A 16,663-nucleotide genomic window follows, 5' to 3' on the forward strand; every position below is an offset into this window, starting at 1 on the left:
TTGAAATTTCAGAGTCAGCAACTTGGAGACTTAAATTGCCTAACTTAGGAGATTTAAACTGCCTAACCTTTCTTTCCCCATTTGCTTGACAGCCCTTTCTGGATGATTAATGGAAAGCTATAAACAGCATTTGCATAAGGCTATCTGTCTCCTTTGCTGGGGAGAAGAGGTTCCAAAACTGGCTTTGTAAGAGGAACAAGCAACAAATAGGAGTCTAGCTCTGAGCAAGCAAACAGACAGCACAGGTCTCTACTATTTACAAGCCAGCTCTCATCAGCCAGAAAGCAAGAACCAGTCCTGACTGTTGACACTGGAGCAGCATTCCTCTCCCTGAAGTGACCAACAGTCAGACCTTTGTCCCCAGCTCCCCAGGCAGTATTAGGAGCCCCTAGCAACACACACCTACTAGCAAGATTACCCCCAGGGCAGTAGCGTTCCCAGCCTCAATGACACGAAGGTGTTTTGTAAAGGAAGGTATCCAGGGTGTCTCCTTCACCCAGGCAAGCAGCAGGCAGCAATTGGCAGGTTAGCAGTTGCCCTTCCAGGAAAGTGCCTCTTCCTCCTCATCACAGGTGCCGTTTCCCCAACTCTGGGTTGGCAGCAGGCATACAAGCCCAGGAGATACACCCACACACACACTATGGAAAATGGAGCAAGCTCTCTTCTAAAAACAGAGCCTTGCCAAGACTGCACAAGCCAAATCCAGGAGTTTTGCTATATTCCGTCTCCTGCTGCGCTTGCCTAGTTGCCCCAGTTCAGGACAGACACCTGTAAACTTGTGCCTATGGCTCCTACGGATGCTCAAACTGTCCCCAGATCTTCCCTTGGTGAGCTGGGTGCTCTGCTGGCTCCTTGTTGTGGTTTAACCCCAGCCAGCAACTAAGCCCCACGCACCCACTCACTCACTCCCCACCAGTGGGATGGGGGAGAGAATCGGAAGTGTAAAACTGAGGAAACTCGTGGTTGAGATAAAGACAGTTTAATAGGTAAAGCAAAAGCTGCGCACGCAAGCAAAGCAAACCCAGGAATTCATTCACATTTCCCATCCGCAGGCAGGTGTTCAGCCATCTCCAGGAAAGCAGGGCTCCATCACACGTAACGGTTACTTGGGAAGAGAAAACGTTGTAACTCCGAACATCCCCGCCTTCCTTCTTCTTCCCCCAGCTTTATATACTGAGCATGACATCATATGGTCTGGAATATCCCTTTGGTCAGTTGGGGTCAGCTGTCCTGGCTGTGTCCCCTCCCAACTTCTTGTGGCCTCCCAGCCTCCTCGCTGGTGGGTTGGGGTGAGAAGGAGCAAAGGCCTTGACTCCGTGTAAGCACTGCTTCAGCAGTAACATCTCTGCATCATCACCACTGTTTTCAGCACAAATCCAAAGCATAGCCCCATACTAGCTACTAGGCAGAAAATTATCCCAGCCAAACCCAGCACACTCTCCCATCACCACCAGCAGCACTATGTCCCACACCATCGCCATGGAGAACATACAGACTGGGTGAATGACATTCTAATTCCTGTTCCCATCAGCACCATGGGTTTTCTTTGGATTTCCTTCGGATATATTACTAATCTGCCCTGCTCCTACTTTGCAGAGAGGGTGTAATGAGACTACAGTTTACTTGGAAAAACTGTAAGAGTTGCAAGCACAACAGCAGCTCCCAGGAGTGTGACTGTGCTATATGCATATGTAGAAGGCTGGAATCCAGCCGCCTATCTAAGAGGGAGGCAGAAGCCATATTCAGACTGCCAAGCCTTTCCAAGGCACGAATGCAAACCCTTTGGAATGTGCCCCAACAAGCAGCTTTGGCCTCTTCAAGAAGGACAGCACAGACTATTGATCCTGCAGAATGAGACACATCTTGACCCTCCTGTGAGGTAACTGTTCAGACTGAGTTTCCCCTTAGAGCCTCACCCCACGGGCCTCAAGTCCTCAAAAATGTAGGCAGCAGTACAATTCCCAGAGTTTGCTCCTGTTCAGGTACGAAACAACTTTGCATACACACCCCTGGGTAGAATATAAGGCACAATTTTATTTTCCCTCATCCCCCTTTCTCAGCTCACACCCCTCACGATGTTGTTTTCCGGCAGCAAGGCTATGCGGTGATCGTGGGGATCCTCGTGGTTTATGCTCATGCAGCAGCAAGGAGCAGTGCCCTGGGCTCGCAGGGGCTCACCTGGCTGCTCAGAGTGCCACTGTCCTGAGCAAACTCCTCTGCGAGGTGTCGCTGGGTGGCCCACCCAAACACTCTGAGCTCTCCTTCACTTGTCCACAGCACGACCAGTGGGGGCAGCCAGGGTGACCTTTGTGTCCATGACCACAGCCTTGGTACCCACCTGCAAGAGAAGAGGCACCATCAGATCAACCCAAAGCAGGCCCAAAAATCCCAGTGTGTCAGAGGCTTTCAGAGACTGCTTCAGCCCCAGGACTTCTCTAAGATGGGGAGGCACGTGCTGATGAGAGCACAGCATATTCGAGGCAAAAATTGCCAGGGCTCCATAAAGAAAGGAGAACAACCAAGAGGGACCTCCCCATTCCAAACACTGGGGAAAGCTGAAGATTTCCTTCCCCCTGCCTGTTGAGTAATGCAAGACACAGGCCTGCAGAACCCCATGCCAGCCACTGGTGGCTATGGCCAGAGCTAGATACAGACCAAGCACAGAAAAAGGAAGAGGCTGATTCTGTACTAAAACAGGCAAACCACACAATGACACATGCAGGTCAAGGACGGGGAAGCTGGTTGGGATTAAACAAACAAGGGAGTTGAACTCATCCTAAATGAGGAGTGAGGCTTCTCCATAGGACAACATTGGGCACCGTGCGACACAGCCCAGAAGCTCCCAACCTGCCAGCACTGGAACAGGAACCATACAGACACAGGGCTGCTCAGCCTCGCTGAGGAGGACTGAAAGACAGAGCTGCCCTGCCCCACCTCCTGCAGAGCTGGCTCAGGTCTCTCTCTATGGGGTGTGCTGCAAAGACCCTTAGCGTGTCCTGCTGCATTTCTCACTGCTGCAGTCCCATCCTACCAGAAGGTATGTACACACAGTTTATCACAGGCCTGGTGGATGTGCAAGGCAGGAGTTGGGCTGGAGTATCTACTCACACTTATCTACACTAGGGAGGACCAAATGCAACAAACCTTTCTGATGCCAGCAGGAAGGGGAAGGCTGAGCACTCACCTGGCATGGTACCTCCACAGGCACAGCGAGCAGCTTTCTGCCCTCCGCTTGAGCAGAACGTGCAGCAGTGAAACACACCTTGGTGCTCACGGAACTTGTTTTTCACCATCAGAGAAAATGGAGAGCCCTGCAGAGGACAAGCAAGCAGAGAGGCTGCTGCAGTGGATGCTATCAGATGTTGTGTCTGCGTTTTCAAAAACCAGCCGGGTAATCCTGTCAGTCACAGATCACTAAGCCCAGTCTTAAACTGCTAAGTGGTAGAGATAATCCTTAGAAAGATTTAAAGCAAGTCCTTAGAAAAGAAAAGCAGGTAAAGAAGAAGCAGTGCAAGAGAAACAAGAAATGCTACCTGTACATGTTGCCCTTTCACACAGACGCAGACAGCATACAAGCCTGGCTCCTCAGGGCTGTAGGAAATATGGTAGGTCCCATCACCATTATCACACACTGTTGGTTTGACTGCACTACGAACAGAGAGAAGTCCAAGAGGTCAGTGACTGGCAGAAAATTATCTACATGTGAACCACTGTTTGGCCTAGATTTGTGGTCAGCTCCTTATCCTCAGCCTTGTTCAGCAGCTGTGGGTCTCAAGCAAGCTTAACAGGATGCACCAGCAATGCTCAAGCACTGAGTGGCTTTCACACACACCTGCTACTGGGAGCTGCAATAACCTTACAAAGGAAGTCACACAAAGCTAGCTGCACTGCAAGGATTTGTAGCAACCCTGAGCTCTGAAAGAGCAGAAGATGACAGACAGTGCACTTGCAGGTCAGATCATCCCATCAGATAAGAGCCCTCAGAAATGGGGTAAATTCACAACTTCAGAGAGCAATTACCTCCAGAAAAGCCCACAAAGAAGACAGGACATAAATGGGGCAGGTTTGGATCACATCAACCACTGTCCCAACTCTATTGACCCCAACTCTTCAATGCTCTGAGGAGTTCTAGCTCCCTGCTGGTGAACTCTCCCTTTCCAAAGTGAAGCTCACTGGGTTTCACAAGGAACCCTTGTGGACAGAGTACCAGGGAGAAAGCATCAGCTAGTTACTCCGGGACTGACTGCCTGCTTCACAGAAGGATAGAAAGAACTTTCTGCAGACAATTATCAGGCAGCTCTGCATAGGGGAAGGTGTTCTTCCTAACCCCCACTAGTTAGTCTCTTGTGCCCCATGACATGACAGTTCATAATCTTCCAGATTTGCAGGCTGTATTCCCCACACCCCACCATTTCACATCAATACAGCTGCCTACATCATTTCCTGCCGTGAACTGTGTGGTGATACTTCACGCTCTTCTGTAGCTGCTGTGCCTCAACCCAAAGCCAGATGGCTTTCAGCAACGGATGTAGTAACTGCATATGCACAAGAACAAGATATTGAGTTAATGTGGCCACAGCGACCTCTACCCCACCAAGCAAAATCCACATAACCCTCATGTGCACACCTTCCTACATCGTATGTGCACCTAGGGAAGGAAGGAAGGTACATTGGAACAATATTCTTGAACAATGATGCTCTATTGATAAGCATCTGCGCAGCCAGCACTGCTTCTGTACGACTTGTCAACGCTCCCCCATAGCAAGGAGTTTTAGCATCCTGTCCCTTTTTTCATCAGGTCATCCCACCAACAGCGGATCCTGGAACAAGTTACGCTGGCATCTTGCTCCAGCTATGTTGTACATACTATAAAACAGACATTCTTCTTGAGAACTGACCCCCTATTGGTTCTACATTTGTGCCTGGCTGCTTTATAGTAACCAGCACAGCCTGCAAACAGTTACAAAGTATTTTTTTCTGGTTGGTCATTTTCATTGCGGAAACACTTAAGAGCTCAAGTGTGGTCTTTCCTGCTTTTGCTAGAAAGCCTCCAAACACGCTAAAGTGCTCAACGCTTGCGAGTACAAGAGAAAGCACGATAAAGTCCCAACACAGATTCTTTCTCCAGAACATGAACTAGGCACTTTGATCAACTGTCAGAGGCTCCTGGGCTTGGTGGACTGTCTGACTCGGGACGGTCATTCTGGGGCTACGATGTTTTACACTCATTAGGTGTTGAGAAAAGCAGGAGCCCTGGGTGTCTGCTGGTAGGGGTGGGAAGGAACAACAGCTCACTGAAAATGTCTAACACCCACCAAGCGCTGAATCTTTTAAGAAGTCCCAAATCCTCAAAGACTCAATACAAACCTGAGCCAACACTGTCAACCTCCACGCAGCCAAATACAACCTGTAGGAAGCACTGCTATACCAGTGGGAAGAAGAATAGTGCCTTTTCCCCTACAGATTCTGACCCACATGCTGAAGCACATCCTCCCACCTACCCAAGCAAGGAGGGAGCCAGGGTAAGGGAGGCAGAAAAGCAAACCCAGTGACCAGGGAGTTCTCAGACGAAATACCCACCAGTCCCTCTTGTCCTTGTGGGTGATGGTGACCTGCACGGCCTCTCCTCCTCGCCCCATCCGCTCCCCCATGGTGTCATTGCAGAGCAGGGTAAAGCCAGTCAGCTGGTTCTGACGGGCACTGTGGAGATCTGCAAGGCAGAGAAACAGGACCAGAAAGGATTCACACCAGCCATGACTGCCACCTCCCACCTATTTTGCAGCGTTGCTGTGCCATCAGAGCACAGCCAGGACTTTGCTGCCAGGGTGTACAGCTCCTTCCACTCACAGGGAAAAGTAAATACATGACTGGGATCAGGAGAGTGGACAGCCATAGGCGCTGAGAGATATTGGACAGGCTTAGCCTGGAGGTCTGTATGGACCAGAGTGGTCTTCCTGCCTGTCCCTCTGAGCCCAGACGGCATCTTCCCAGAAGGCCTCAAGGTGCACTACGCAGCTGGGAGGGAGAAAGAACACCCCCACTGTGCAGTGTGGAGCCCCAGAGACCTCAGCACTTACAGCTTGGCAGGGAAGGGATTGAACGAGCCCTGGGTCTCTCTCATCTGTCCTGCGCAGGCCATTACTGACTAGAGCTGGCTGCGGTCTGTGGGCTGGTCTAAACCTTCTCTGTTTGCTGGCCCCGCTCCAAGTCCTTAGTAAGCAAATACCCATGAAACCATTGCCATGGGAATAACTGGCATCAATCTCAGCAGAACTGTAAGGGGAAATGAACCTACTCGCTCAGCCACAGAGGGGATCTGCCTGGGCCCGTGCTGCAGGGCAGCTGGGGCCACCAGGAGAGCATCACGTCCTGCCATTGCAGGTGTCTTTCCCATCCCCTGAGTAAGCTGTGGTCTTCTGGCTTAAGGGTTGCTCTCCTCACACCTCAGGCCCATCCTGAGGTCAGTGATGTTGCAGAGGGCAGCTCCAGTATGCTCTGTACATCTGGATGGGGATAGCTCTCTGGCTCCCTGCCCAGCACGGCTCCCATAGGCCCTCAGAAAGCAATGCAACCTCTGGCAGGGCTCTACCTCTGCCCCTAGTCAATGCTGGGACAGCAGGGAGCCAACAGTGCCTTAAGCTGCACACCATGTGGGCACAGAGAATGGAAAGGTGACTTCAGGGAGCAGCACGTTCCCATTCAGCTGCTGTACAGCACCCCATTACCTTCCCCGTGCAGGGTACATCTGGCTGGATCAACCACTTTATTGAGAATGGCCCCAAAAACTTCATAGCCACAACACTGCCCTGCTCTCTTCCGGGGAGAGAACTGGATCCTGTCGTCCACACTGGGGTGGGTGTTGTAAGCAACACTGTTCAGCTTTGCCAGCCGGCTTGCCACCACCCCTTTGGTGATAAGGATCTCCAGGTCCGAGCCGCTCATGAGCAAGTGCTCCGTGAACTCCACCCCTGTCCTCATGTCCAGCAGCAGCTGCTGCAGCTGGGCCTTCTGCAAGTGCAGCAAGTTTTCCTTCTGCACCTTCAAGTCCTCCAGCTGCTTCAGCAGCCGGTCCCGGTGCTCTTCAATCGCTTTCACATACCCACTGGCAAACAGACAGATCTCTGTGGCCACGGCCTCTGTGCGACTGCAGACGGCACCGCCCATGTCATCAATCTGGCCCAGCACATCTTCTAGGGTGCCCATGTGCTGCTGGGTGCTTTTCAGCAGCTCCCGTAGGGCATCCCCATGCCTGTGGATGACATTGCTGATGAAGTCATAGGGGTGCTGCCGGTGCCTGTCTACAACGCAATCCCGGCACACAGGCTGGTCACACTGCTCGCAGAACAGCCTTAGCTCCTCTGTGGGATGGGAAGGGCAGAAGAGAGGCTGCCCGGCCTGGTTGCAATCCTTGGTGTTCTCCAGCTCCGTCACAGCGTGAGAGGCCGTCTTCTTCTGTCTCCTAGAAGGGAGCAACCACACGTCACTTTATGCATGTTGGATATGAAATGCAAACATCGAGACTCCTTGCAAATGCCAGTCTGTACAGACTGCAAGTCGCAGTGTGCACTGCTCCCTCCTGTTTCCACTGAAATCCACTCTGCATGAAGGGACTTGTGGTCTCCTGAGGACAAGGCTCCACACAAAAGAGGACAGCATCTGCAAGCAGCTCATTAGAGGCTGCTCTCAGGCTCCCTGCATGCAGTCAGCACTATTTTCAGACAGAAGAGTCGTATGCCCCACCATGGCCACACACAGACTGGGGAACGGGCTGTCAGGCTGCTACTGCCAGCAGCCCCTTCATGGAGGCTGAGAGAAGTGGGATAGTTGCAATTACCCCCAGAGACCCTGTGACAAAGGCAGCAGGAGGGCGGTGAGCCCTGCAAAGTGAGAGCTGGCAGGAGGTGTCTCAAAACAGCATCGTTCACCAACAGTCACTTCTGGAGAAGAACGGGAGGTGCCAAGCTCCTCAGCCATCAGCCCAGTGATTTTCACCAGCTTTAAATTTGCTGAGGCAAATGAGCTCTAATATCCCTTAGGGGAAAATCTAGTTCAGGCCACTGCCAGAAGACAGTCTGTAGTAAAACATTTAATATTCCAAACGTCAAACTCCATTGCCTTCTAGCCACCAGGTTAGGTCCTGCTCGGGGGAGACCAAGGATGGGACACAAAGAACCTGTTATCACCCAGAAATCCACCATGTCACAAGGCAGCACTAGAATATTTCCATTTTATGCTATTTTGGACACTGGGATCTAGTTATTGAGCAGGATGTAAAAGCCTTCTCTCCTTCCTTGTCTCCCGCACCAACGACTTCTAGCAGTTGCGCTGGGAGCTCCAAGCCATAAGCAAAGAAATACTCTGAGGACCAAGCTCTATAGAGTTGCTCTGGCAACACAAAGCAACCTCATCACAGGGCAGGACATGGCCCTTGCACTCCTTTCACTTCCCACTAATCTCCCTTGGGTCCAGCACCTTTTCAAAGCCTTCTAGCATTATTTGCATAACAGCCTTCAAATTCACACTTCCCTGACTTCAGCCTAAAACCCCTCTCACTTAGTCCAAGAGGCACAACAGTGGCACTCAGATCCTTAGAAGTCTTCCCTACACACCAGGAAATAATTTCAAAATGGTTTTCCTTCGCCCTCGTTCTGCTCTGCCATCAACTAACTCAGGTGCAAGTCTGCAGATGCCAGTGGGGTGAAAAAAATATCAGTAAATACGGTAGGAAGCAGGTCATCGGGACAAATTTTCTACTGCTTTATACCTTCTGCAGCTATTTCTATCAGTGCAGCAGGCTGCTATTCAAGGTCTCAGTTTATCACTCTTCAGCAGCTTGCATGGGGCACGAGGCATTAGCTAATCAGAATGGTATGCTGAAAATTACAGCTAGGAGTAGAAAGGTAACTAAGAGTCTAAGCCGTTTTACCACAGGCACCAGTATCTGCAGGGGGGCAGGGCAGCGAGGAATATGCCTCAGTTCTTTCTGGGGAAAGAATTTGCTAATCAAGTGGAAAGGAGCAGCAGACGTGGAGGGAATAGTCTGAGCTGATTAACCCAGGCTAAGAGGCTTCCCTGGCTAGTGTTACTGGGTGTTTTTCTGACCCTGCCTGTCACCTCCTTGCTTCAGAAGGCCATTCAGACTCCCTATCACTTTTATTTCATGGTGCTGCCTGTCCTCTGCTCTGCTCGCTGGCCACTGCGGCCGCCTCCTCTTCAGTTCCTACCTCTGTTGCAGTCACCTCTTCTTCCTGCCTTACTGACATGACCCTCTCTGAGGTACACAGCTCTCTTCCGCTGTCACTTCTTCAGTTTTCCTATATTCCAACAGAACTAAACCCTGCAACATCAGGCACACTGTGAAGCAATAGCGTTACTGCTGTAGGCTCCCAGCCTCACAGAAATGCTGAAAATGCACACAAGATACATGGACACAAGAGTTAACAGGCAAGCACACGGGTCCATCATCAGGAGGTAGCAACCACAGTAGGCAGGCTAGCGTCAGGACTTCCACTTACCTCCTTTCACTTCACCTAAGGGTGCCTTTGCACATACACACAGTAAACATTTCTGAAGGTGGAGAGAGGCAGACCAGCAGCTTCACTTCCCCATTTTCCCTTGGGAGACGTGCCTTCTCCAAAGCGGGACAGCACGACACGTGAGGCTCTTGTCCTGCAAGTACTCTGCCCACACCTACACCTGTTGGACCGCTGTCAGTCTCCCTGCCCAGACCGAGATGCAAAACAGCAAGCGGGCACCCCCACGGGCAAAGGGCGGCCTGATTTTGGACTGAACAGGGCTGACCGACCTACCGCTAGCAGCTCGCCGCTCCCCGCCCGAGTACAGAGCATCCTCCGGGGAGGATAAAAACCCGCTAGGGATCGACCAAACTGGAAGACACATGGGTTTACCGCTCCCGCTAGCTCTCCGTGGCTCCCTGCCCACTGCCACCCACCCACACGCTGCCCTCCAGAAGCCCAAGAGGGGAAGGCAGCCCCTCGCAACCCGTGAGGAGATGACCCGGGCCGGGCCTCGCCTCCCCCTCACCTGTGGGCCTGGCAGCAGAAGAGGCAGAGGTCGGCCCCGCAGGTCAGGCACCGCCTGGCAGCCGCCCCGTCGGCGCAGAGGTCGCAGCCCGCCGCTTCCCGGCTTCGGTTCAGCGCCAGGTAGTCGGGGGTGAGCTGACCGATGCCGCCGGGCGGCAGCGTTACCTCAGAGTCGCACACCGGGCAGAGGACGCTACGGGCGGCGGCGGCGGTGGCGGCGGCGGCCCGGCCCGTTTCCCCCAACGTCCCGAGCCGCCGCAAGCAGGGAACGCACAGCGAATGGAGGCAGGGCAACAACCGAGGAGAAACCCAAGGTTCGGCGCACACCGGGCAGCGCTGACCGGACGACATACCGGTAGCTCGGCCGCCACCGCGGGCCCCCGGCTCGTCAGGGACGCTCTGCCGCGCAGCCGCCCCCTCGCGCCGCCTCTTCCCCCCCCCCTCCCCTCCCCGCCGTTGGGCGCGGGCTGCCCCGTTGCCAGGGGCGACGGCGGTTGAGGCGGGAATGGCGTACCCGAACCGGCGCCGCCGGGTTCTGTGAGAGACGCCGGGTACCGCTGCGGTCGGGGGGACCCCGCCGCCTCCCCTCGGGGCTTCTCCATCCCGGACGGGACGGGCAAAGGCGGGCTGAGGGGACGCGAGAGGCGGCTTTAGTCCTCGTCCTCCTGCGGAAGGGCCCGTCCCGCTGTTTGCCGCCTCTGACACCTCCCGCATTCTCTGAGAAACAGCCCCCCACCCCGACGTGGGGAGGTTTTGCGTTTCCAGTTCTTCCAGCTCAAAATTTGGAGGTTCACCACCTCGAAGGAGAGAGCGGGCGGCCCCAGACCGGCCTTTGCAGTCGGTCCGTGCAGGCCCCTTGCCGCAATGCCGGGCGTTCGTAGTTTTTTCTTCTCATCACTGGTGAACTTGCTGTACAGCCAAGCGATACGGGTGAAACTTGAATAGAAGCAGTGCAACACCGCCAGGCTTCCCTGTGGGAGACTGGCTGATGACTGGATTGATTCACTGCACCTGGGAATTACGAATATTGTAGAAGGCAGGCTTTGAAACCAGAATGTCACTGAAGTCCTACATGAAGCTCCTTGGACTTTGATGGTATCTTCACAATTGCTTTTACCAGTCTGATTTGTAAGCTGCTCAAAGAATGAAATCAGATTATTTTTTTTTAAAGCAAGCTCCTTTCTATAAAATCACGTTGACTAGCACTAATGATACTCATATAATGTGCCGCATTTAGCCCTTAATGACTGAACGTTGTACCAGCTTCTCTATTAGTTTGCCTAGCACCACGGCCATCTTACCTGTCCTATCCTGCTTTTGAATACCAATGTGACATGAACACCATTTGAGACTTCGGGATTTCAAGTTCCCTAAGTTGTATTAAAAATCAACAAGCAAGGGAAATCTCCAGTCAAGTGTTTTTAGGATTGCTGAGTGCAAATTATCTAAACCTACTGATCTTTAAATACTTAATCTGTAATGGACGTTAACATCCCTCTGATGCGTAATGGCCTGACAAAGACATTGTCTTCTTTGTGCAATACACTCCAACATTTCTATGTCTTTTATGTTGTAACATGAGATCAAGGTTTTAGATCACAAGTGTTTACAACCTTGAAGCCAATCAAAAAAAGGTGTTCTAGCAGCCTTCTTCGGATTAACTATTAACAAGTGAAGTGGTTGCTGCAGAGGTTAGAGAGGATAAAAGTTGTGGTAATTGTGAGACAAGATGACTTGATAACGATATTAGATATCGTGGCAGAGAGGAAAGACTGGTTCTTTTAATCATGCTGGTGTAAGGAATATCAAATGACACTGTAAGCGTGGGTGTGGGAAGAAAATGGGAGAAAAATCATAACGTTGCCCTTGCACAGAAAAGGCAAGCTACCTAGAGAATGGCAGCGTCTTCCATTGCTGCAGAGGTGGTGAAATAAGCCATGGCTGGCAATTGGAGAGGAAATCTGAGGTTCCACCCCAGCCAATCTGATCTGATCATCTGCCCTGAGGCTGATCAGGTTGGAGCACAGGACAGATCGCTGCTGAGTAATGTATCCATGAGTCATCAGCCACAAAGCAGTAGCAACCTCCAGATGACTAGAGGAAGTCTAAGTGAAATGGGCTGGAGAGAATGGTCACGAGAGCCCCGTGAGACTCAGAGAAAGAAGAGAGAAGCAGAAATGCGCAAAAAAAACCCCACAAACCCAAACCTAACCCAGTGGCCTGCGAAATGGGAGCTGCATTAGTACAAACTCTTGCTTCGGTTTTGATTGCTCTCCCCATAATACTGCTTTCTTGGCTATTGCCAGTCAGTGGAGGAAGCCCCTATGCCACCAAGTCCTAAACTGTCGAAGGCAACTCAATGGACACATATGCTGGCGCCCTGTGAATATCTTCAAAAAACACGTTGGGCTGCAAAGCACTGCAGGGATTGGGAGGCCCTCTCCCGTCTCGGATTACTCAGAGTTTGCTTTGTAACTGGGCAAAAGGTAAGGATGAAAAAAAGAACGTGTTAACTTATAAACACTCATGGGCAATAAAGGAGCATAGTTACAAAAATGAAACAATGAAAATGTGTCATTAAAATTACACTAAGCAATAATGTTTTCCTTTTGCCGCATTTCACGAGAGTTGATGGATTGCTAATTATCCTCATTTGACCCAAGATTTACTTGAAATGGAGTCCTCTTCAAACTAGTTTTCCTGCTCCTATTGTTAAAGTCGTCTATTAGAGCCTCTCAGAGTACTTCCCCTGGGTGACCTGTTCTTTCCCTACCACACTTTCCCTGCCAGCTCCTTCCTCTTTTTCCTGTTTATCCGCTTCTCACTTCCTACCAGTAAGCACTGGATTATCACACAGAAAGATTTGATCGTTTCCTTCCCCCTTCCCTTCAAGGACTCCTGACTAATATTTCTATTGTATTTGCTCATTAGCCCATTCTGGGGGAGAGCTTTATGCTGCTTTGCTGTTTATATTTTTCTGAAGGAATATTGGTAAAACGTTTTATATCACGTACCAAAAAATCTTGAAAGCATAATTTCCTTCCTAGACTCTTTGTGAGTAGCATGGGTATAAACCATTCATTACATTTGGGATGGGATGCCTCACGCTTCCCTGTCCCTCCCTACTCTGTTAATTTTAGGGAGCTGTTTCTGGATATCCTGCCATAAGAAACAAACTGAAAAGGTGGTAAAGCCCAAGTCATCAGTGAACAGGACAGCAAGGAGCAGGCCTGCAATCTCTGGGCTTGCAGAAAAGTACAAGATCTCTGATGATAAAAAAGAAGCTCTGAAAGTTATTCAGAAATAAATTATTAGCAAACTTGTTGACAGAAAATGGAGAATCTCTCCAAGTGCCATGGCCTGGGTCAACAGCAGCCAGAGGAAAGTGGAAAATGGCTTATTTGGGGAGTTTACAAAGAAAAGAGAAGTGGAACAGACAGTTGGCTGCTTTCCAGTTGACCAGCAAGTCCAGTTTTATGGTGGATTCGTCAGCCCTGGGAACTACTGTGTTTCAGAGTCTCCTCTGAACACGGCAGAGCCGCCAGGCTGGTCTCCTGGGAGTACTTGACACGTCATTACTTGTTTCCACGCAAACTGTTTTGTCTTATCTATTCCCCAGCCACCAGCTCTTCCCATTTACATTAACTTCACCTGGAAAATCCAACAAAGGATTTACAAACATCTCCCAACCTAGGCAGAATCTTTTCCTCATTCAGCTAAACATGCATTTAAAATTACATGGCATTTGACTGGCAGGAGGAGCATTTCTGTACGGTTCTTTCGGCTTCTGGTCCAAGACTCTATTATTATCAGTCTATTTACTGAGGCACAGAGGCTGGTATTGTCCCCAGCCCTCACTTTCTGCATCCAGCCTGATGCCCCAGGGCTCTCAGAGGGTGAGCACCTGCACTTACTCCACTTGACACCAGCCAGAGCTTGGGCATTTCCCACCTCCCGGGGGCCTGGGCTGCCCACAATGCTAGGGTCCTTCTGAGAAGGATGCCGTGCCCAGCCCACCTGCCTGCATTAGCTGCGTGGTGCAGTTGTGAGGATAGGTGGGACAGGAGGGTTGCAGGCTCAGACAGAATAGGCATAGCCATGCCTACGGGTGAAGGCACCTCTCTCTCTGTACGCCGGTGCTCATCCAAGCCTGCCCCTCAGCACAAGGTGTGCCGCAGCCTTAGATCTGGTAATAGGCTCATGGTTGGGTATAAAGTGTCACATAGATGTCATTAATGCGCTCTCTGTGAAAGAGACTCTCCCGTGGCTCCAGGTTTTGCACGTATAGTGCCTCAGACACAGTTTTTGCGTGCGCCTAGTTATACAGAAAACACCTTCGGTTGGGTTCATGTGTCCCTATCTCAGCCCAAACCTGTGGTTTGAGTTTGTATCTCCTTTGACTCCTGCAGCAGTCTAGCTACTAGACAGTGCCATATAACTTGTGGGGCCACACAACTGTCGCTTTTTCTTTCTTCTCTATCAGGTGGCAAAGGTCACTCCTGTCAGCTGCAATGAGCAAGTCCGCCTTTGGAAAAGGAGATGCCAGTTGAGCTTTGCCTGTGCTGGGCGCGGAGGGCACACGAGTGAATTGCCCCAGGCCAAGGCTCACATGACAAAATTTCTGCAAGCTGACAGCATGGGGGAATGTGACAGCTGCTGCAGAAGGACAACACTGATCCCCTGCTTGGGGACACCACTCGGGATGGAGAGGGGAGGACTTCTGCCCAGGGATCTCTCACAGACCTTCTACAAGGCATTTCTGGGACTCCTCACTCTTTGGAGAAACACCTTCGCTACCAAACATCTCCCTTCACAAATACACTCATCCACTCTCTCTCTTTTCAATTTGCTAGTAGCTTTTTCCTTTCCAGGCTGGTGTTGAGTTTAAGGGACTAAACTAAACTGAAACTCAAGACACCTCATTTAACATAAGGCCCAAGTCTCTTCATTTTTATGCCAGATGCTGAAGTATGTTTCCATAAGCTGCTGTCACACATCAAACCCACACTCCAGCAGAAGGACTTAAGCCATTCAGTGTGACCTGGGAGAGGTGAAGGAAGCAGGTAGCAAACCAGCACACCTGGCAGACTAAAGCTGTGTCGCTCACCAACTAATGGAAGGGGCGCAAACCTGAAATTGCAAACTGGAAGCGGATAGGGTACAGAGATCTGGTAACATGTGAAACACGGAAAGAAAGCAGCAAAAGAGATGGGTGGATCTCTCTTGTCCTCCAGATTTGCGACAGGAAACACAGAGCTCGAGGCAGTCAAGCAACATCCCTTTCAGTCGGCAGCAGCGCTTTGAAGACAAAAGCAGCTGCAGCTAAACCACCCAGCAACGCTGGCTTTGTGCAGACTTGCCCTTGCTGTGGCTTCTGACCAGACATTCTTGCTTTCCCCTCCTCCCTGCAGCTTTCCAGCCACCTGCTGCCACTTTCAGCTTTCTGCTGCTATATATATATATTTTTTTTAATCTCTCTTTAATCTTGCCTACATTTTTTGAAGGGAAGATGAAACTAGATTTTTTTTCAAGCCAGGTTTTCAAAAGAAGCAAGTTTTATGTGATCTGCCAGGCCAGTAACTTTTTTTACCTCCTCTTGCACCATATTTCAGCAGAGAGTGTCTGTGGGGCGAGTACGTAGTATCAGAACGTGCCTTCTGGTGGGGTTACTGAGACAGCATCCCAGCACCAGCATGGCATACCCACCTGCAGCACTGTTTCCCCTGCCCCACGGCACCACAGGCTAAACACTGCCTCCGTGTGTGCACAGGGGGAAGGGTGTCAGAACAGGACTTTTCCTGCAGCACTAGAAACAAAAATCTGGCCTCGCTGCGGGGCAGACAGCAGGCAATTCACTTAGACAAGGTTTGTGGTCAGTATGGGACCTGACAAGCAATATTTTTATGCATATGTGTATATATATATGTGTGTCTGTGTATATACATATATAAAACCCCATAAAATCTGACTGCCTGAAGGAAACTGCAACAGGTTTGCAGGAGGACTAGCTCCCTGCAGGAGCAGATGTCAATTTAATGAGTCAGCATTTGTTTCAGACAGGTACAGGCCAGCCACAGTTGTGCATAGCAGGCCAGCCTGCTTATCACATTTGTTCCCAGGCAGGAAAGCTTGAGCTGAGGAGCACCCATCTGCATTCAGCACAGCTCTCCTGCTTCCTTATTTGCTTGACTTGCCCCAGGCTCCTCTTCCCTCATACACCCAGCTCTTTTCCTGTGCCTAACACACTGCACCCGCTCCTGTTTAGTTTGTTGGCCAGAAAGCAGAACTGCATAGGGCAGGGGCAACCCAAACTCTATTTTCTTCACTCTGTTGCTATTGAGACCTTCTGCTGAATTGGAAAAAAAAAAAAAAAAAAAAAAAAAGACAGGGGAAGGAAGATGAGTATTAAGGTTTTTACTCAGGTGTCCCAGCAAGAATTTAGGCTGCCTTTGATCACCTCTCTACTCCAAGATGGCTCCTCCTAAGCACCTCACTCCCTACTCCTACCACAGAAGCTCACCCCGGTGCTGTGCGGAAGAGTACAGGGGAGGCACAGACGGACACTCACAGAGACAAGGGTCTTTTTGCTTTTTTGAAGCTTCTGCTGAATCTGTGCCTGG

General features: G+C 50.8%; 1 protein-coding gene across 1 annotated transcript; it reads right to left on the reverse strand.

Annotated features, from left to right (window-relative positions):
• Positions 1-963: 963 nt before the first annotated feature.
• Positions 964-10,474, reverse strand: TRIM45 (tripartite motif containing 45). The gene is made up of 6 exons (XM_052795201.1): positions 10,045-10,474; positions 6,726-7,459; positions 5,581-5,710; positions 3,534-3,648; positions 3,185-3,311; positions 964-2,338 (listed from the first exon to the last, which is right to left on the reverse strand). The coding sequence occupies exons 1-6, from the start codon at positions 10,392-10,394 to the stop codon at positions 2,187-2,189; spliced, it is 1,608 nt and encodes a 535-aa protein (XP_052651161.1). The 5' UTR covers positions 10,395-10,474; the 3' UTR covers positions 964-2,186.
• Positions 10,475-16,663: the final 6,189 nt, after the last annotated feature.

The sequence above is a fragment of the Harpia harpyja genome, chromosome 8 (assembly GCF_026419915.1).
Source record: "Harpia harpyja isolate bHarHar1 chromosome 8, bHarHar1 primary haplotype, whole genome shotgun sequence".
In the NCBI taxonomy this organism is placed as follows: domain Eukaryota; kingdom Metazoa; phylum Chordata; class Aves; order Accipitriformes; family Accipitridae; genus Harpia; species Harpia harpyja.

Excerpts from the sequence above, each read along its gene's own strand:
- TRIM45 (XM_052795201.1), bottom strand. The coding sequence starts at position 10,394 with ATGTCGTCCGGTCAGCGCTGCCCGGTGTGCGCCGAACCTTGGGTTTCT. Across the intron at positions 3,312-3,533 it reads TGAAAGGGCAACATGTACAG|GGCTCTCCATTTTCTCTGAT; the intron begins GTAGCATTTCTT and ends TGTCCTCTGCAG. Across the intron at positions 2,339-3,184 it reads CTGTGGAGGTACCATGCCAG|GTGGGTACCAAGGCTGTGGT; the intron begins GTGAGTGCTCAG and ends CTTCTCTTGCAG.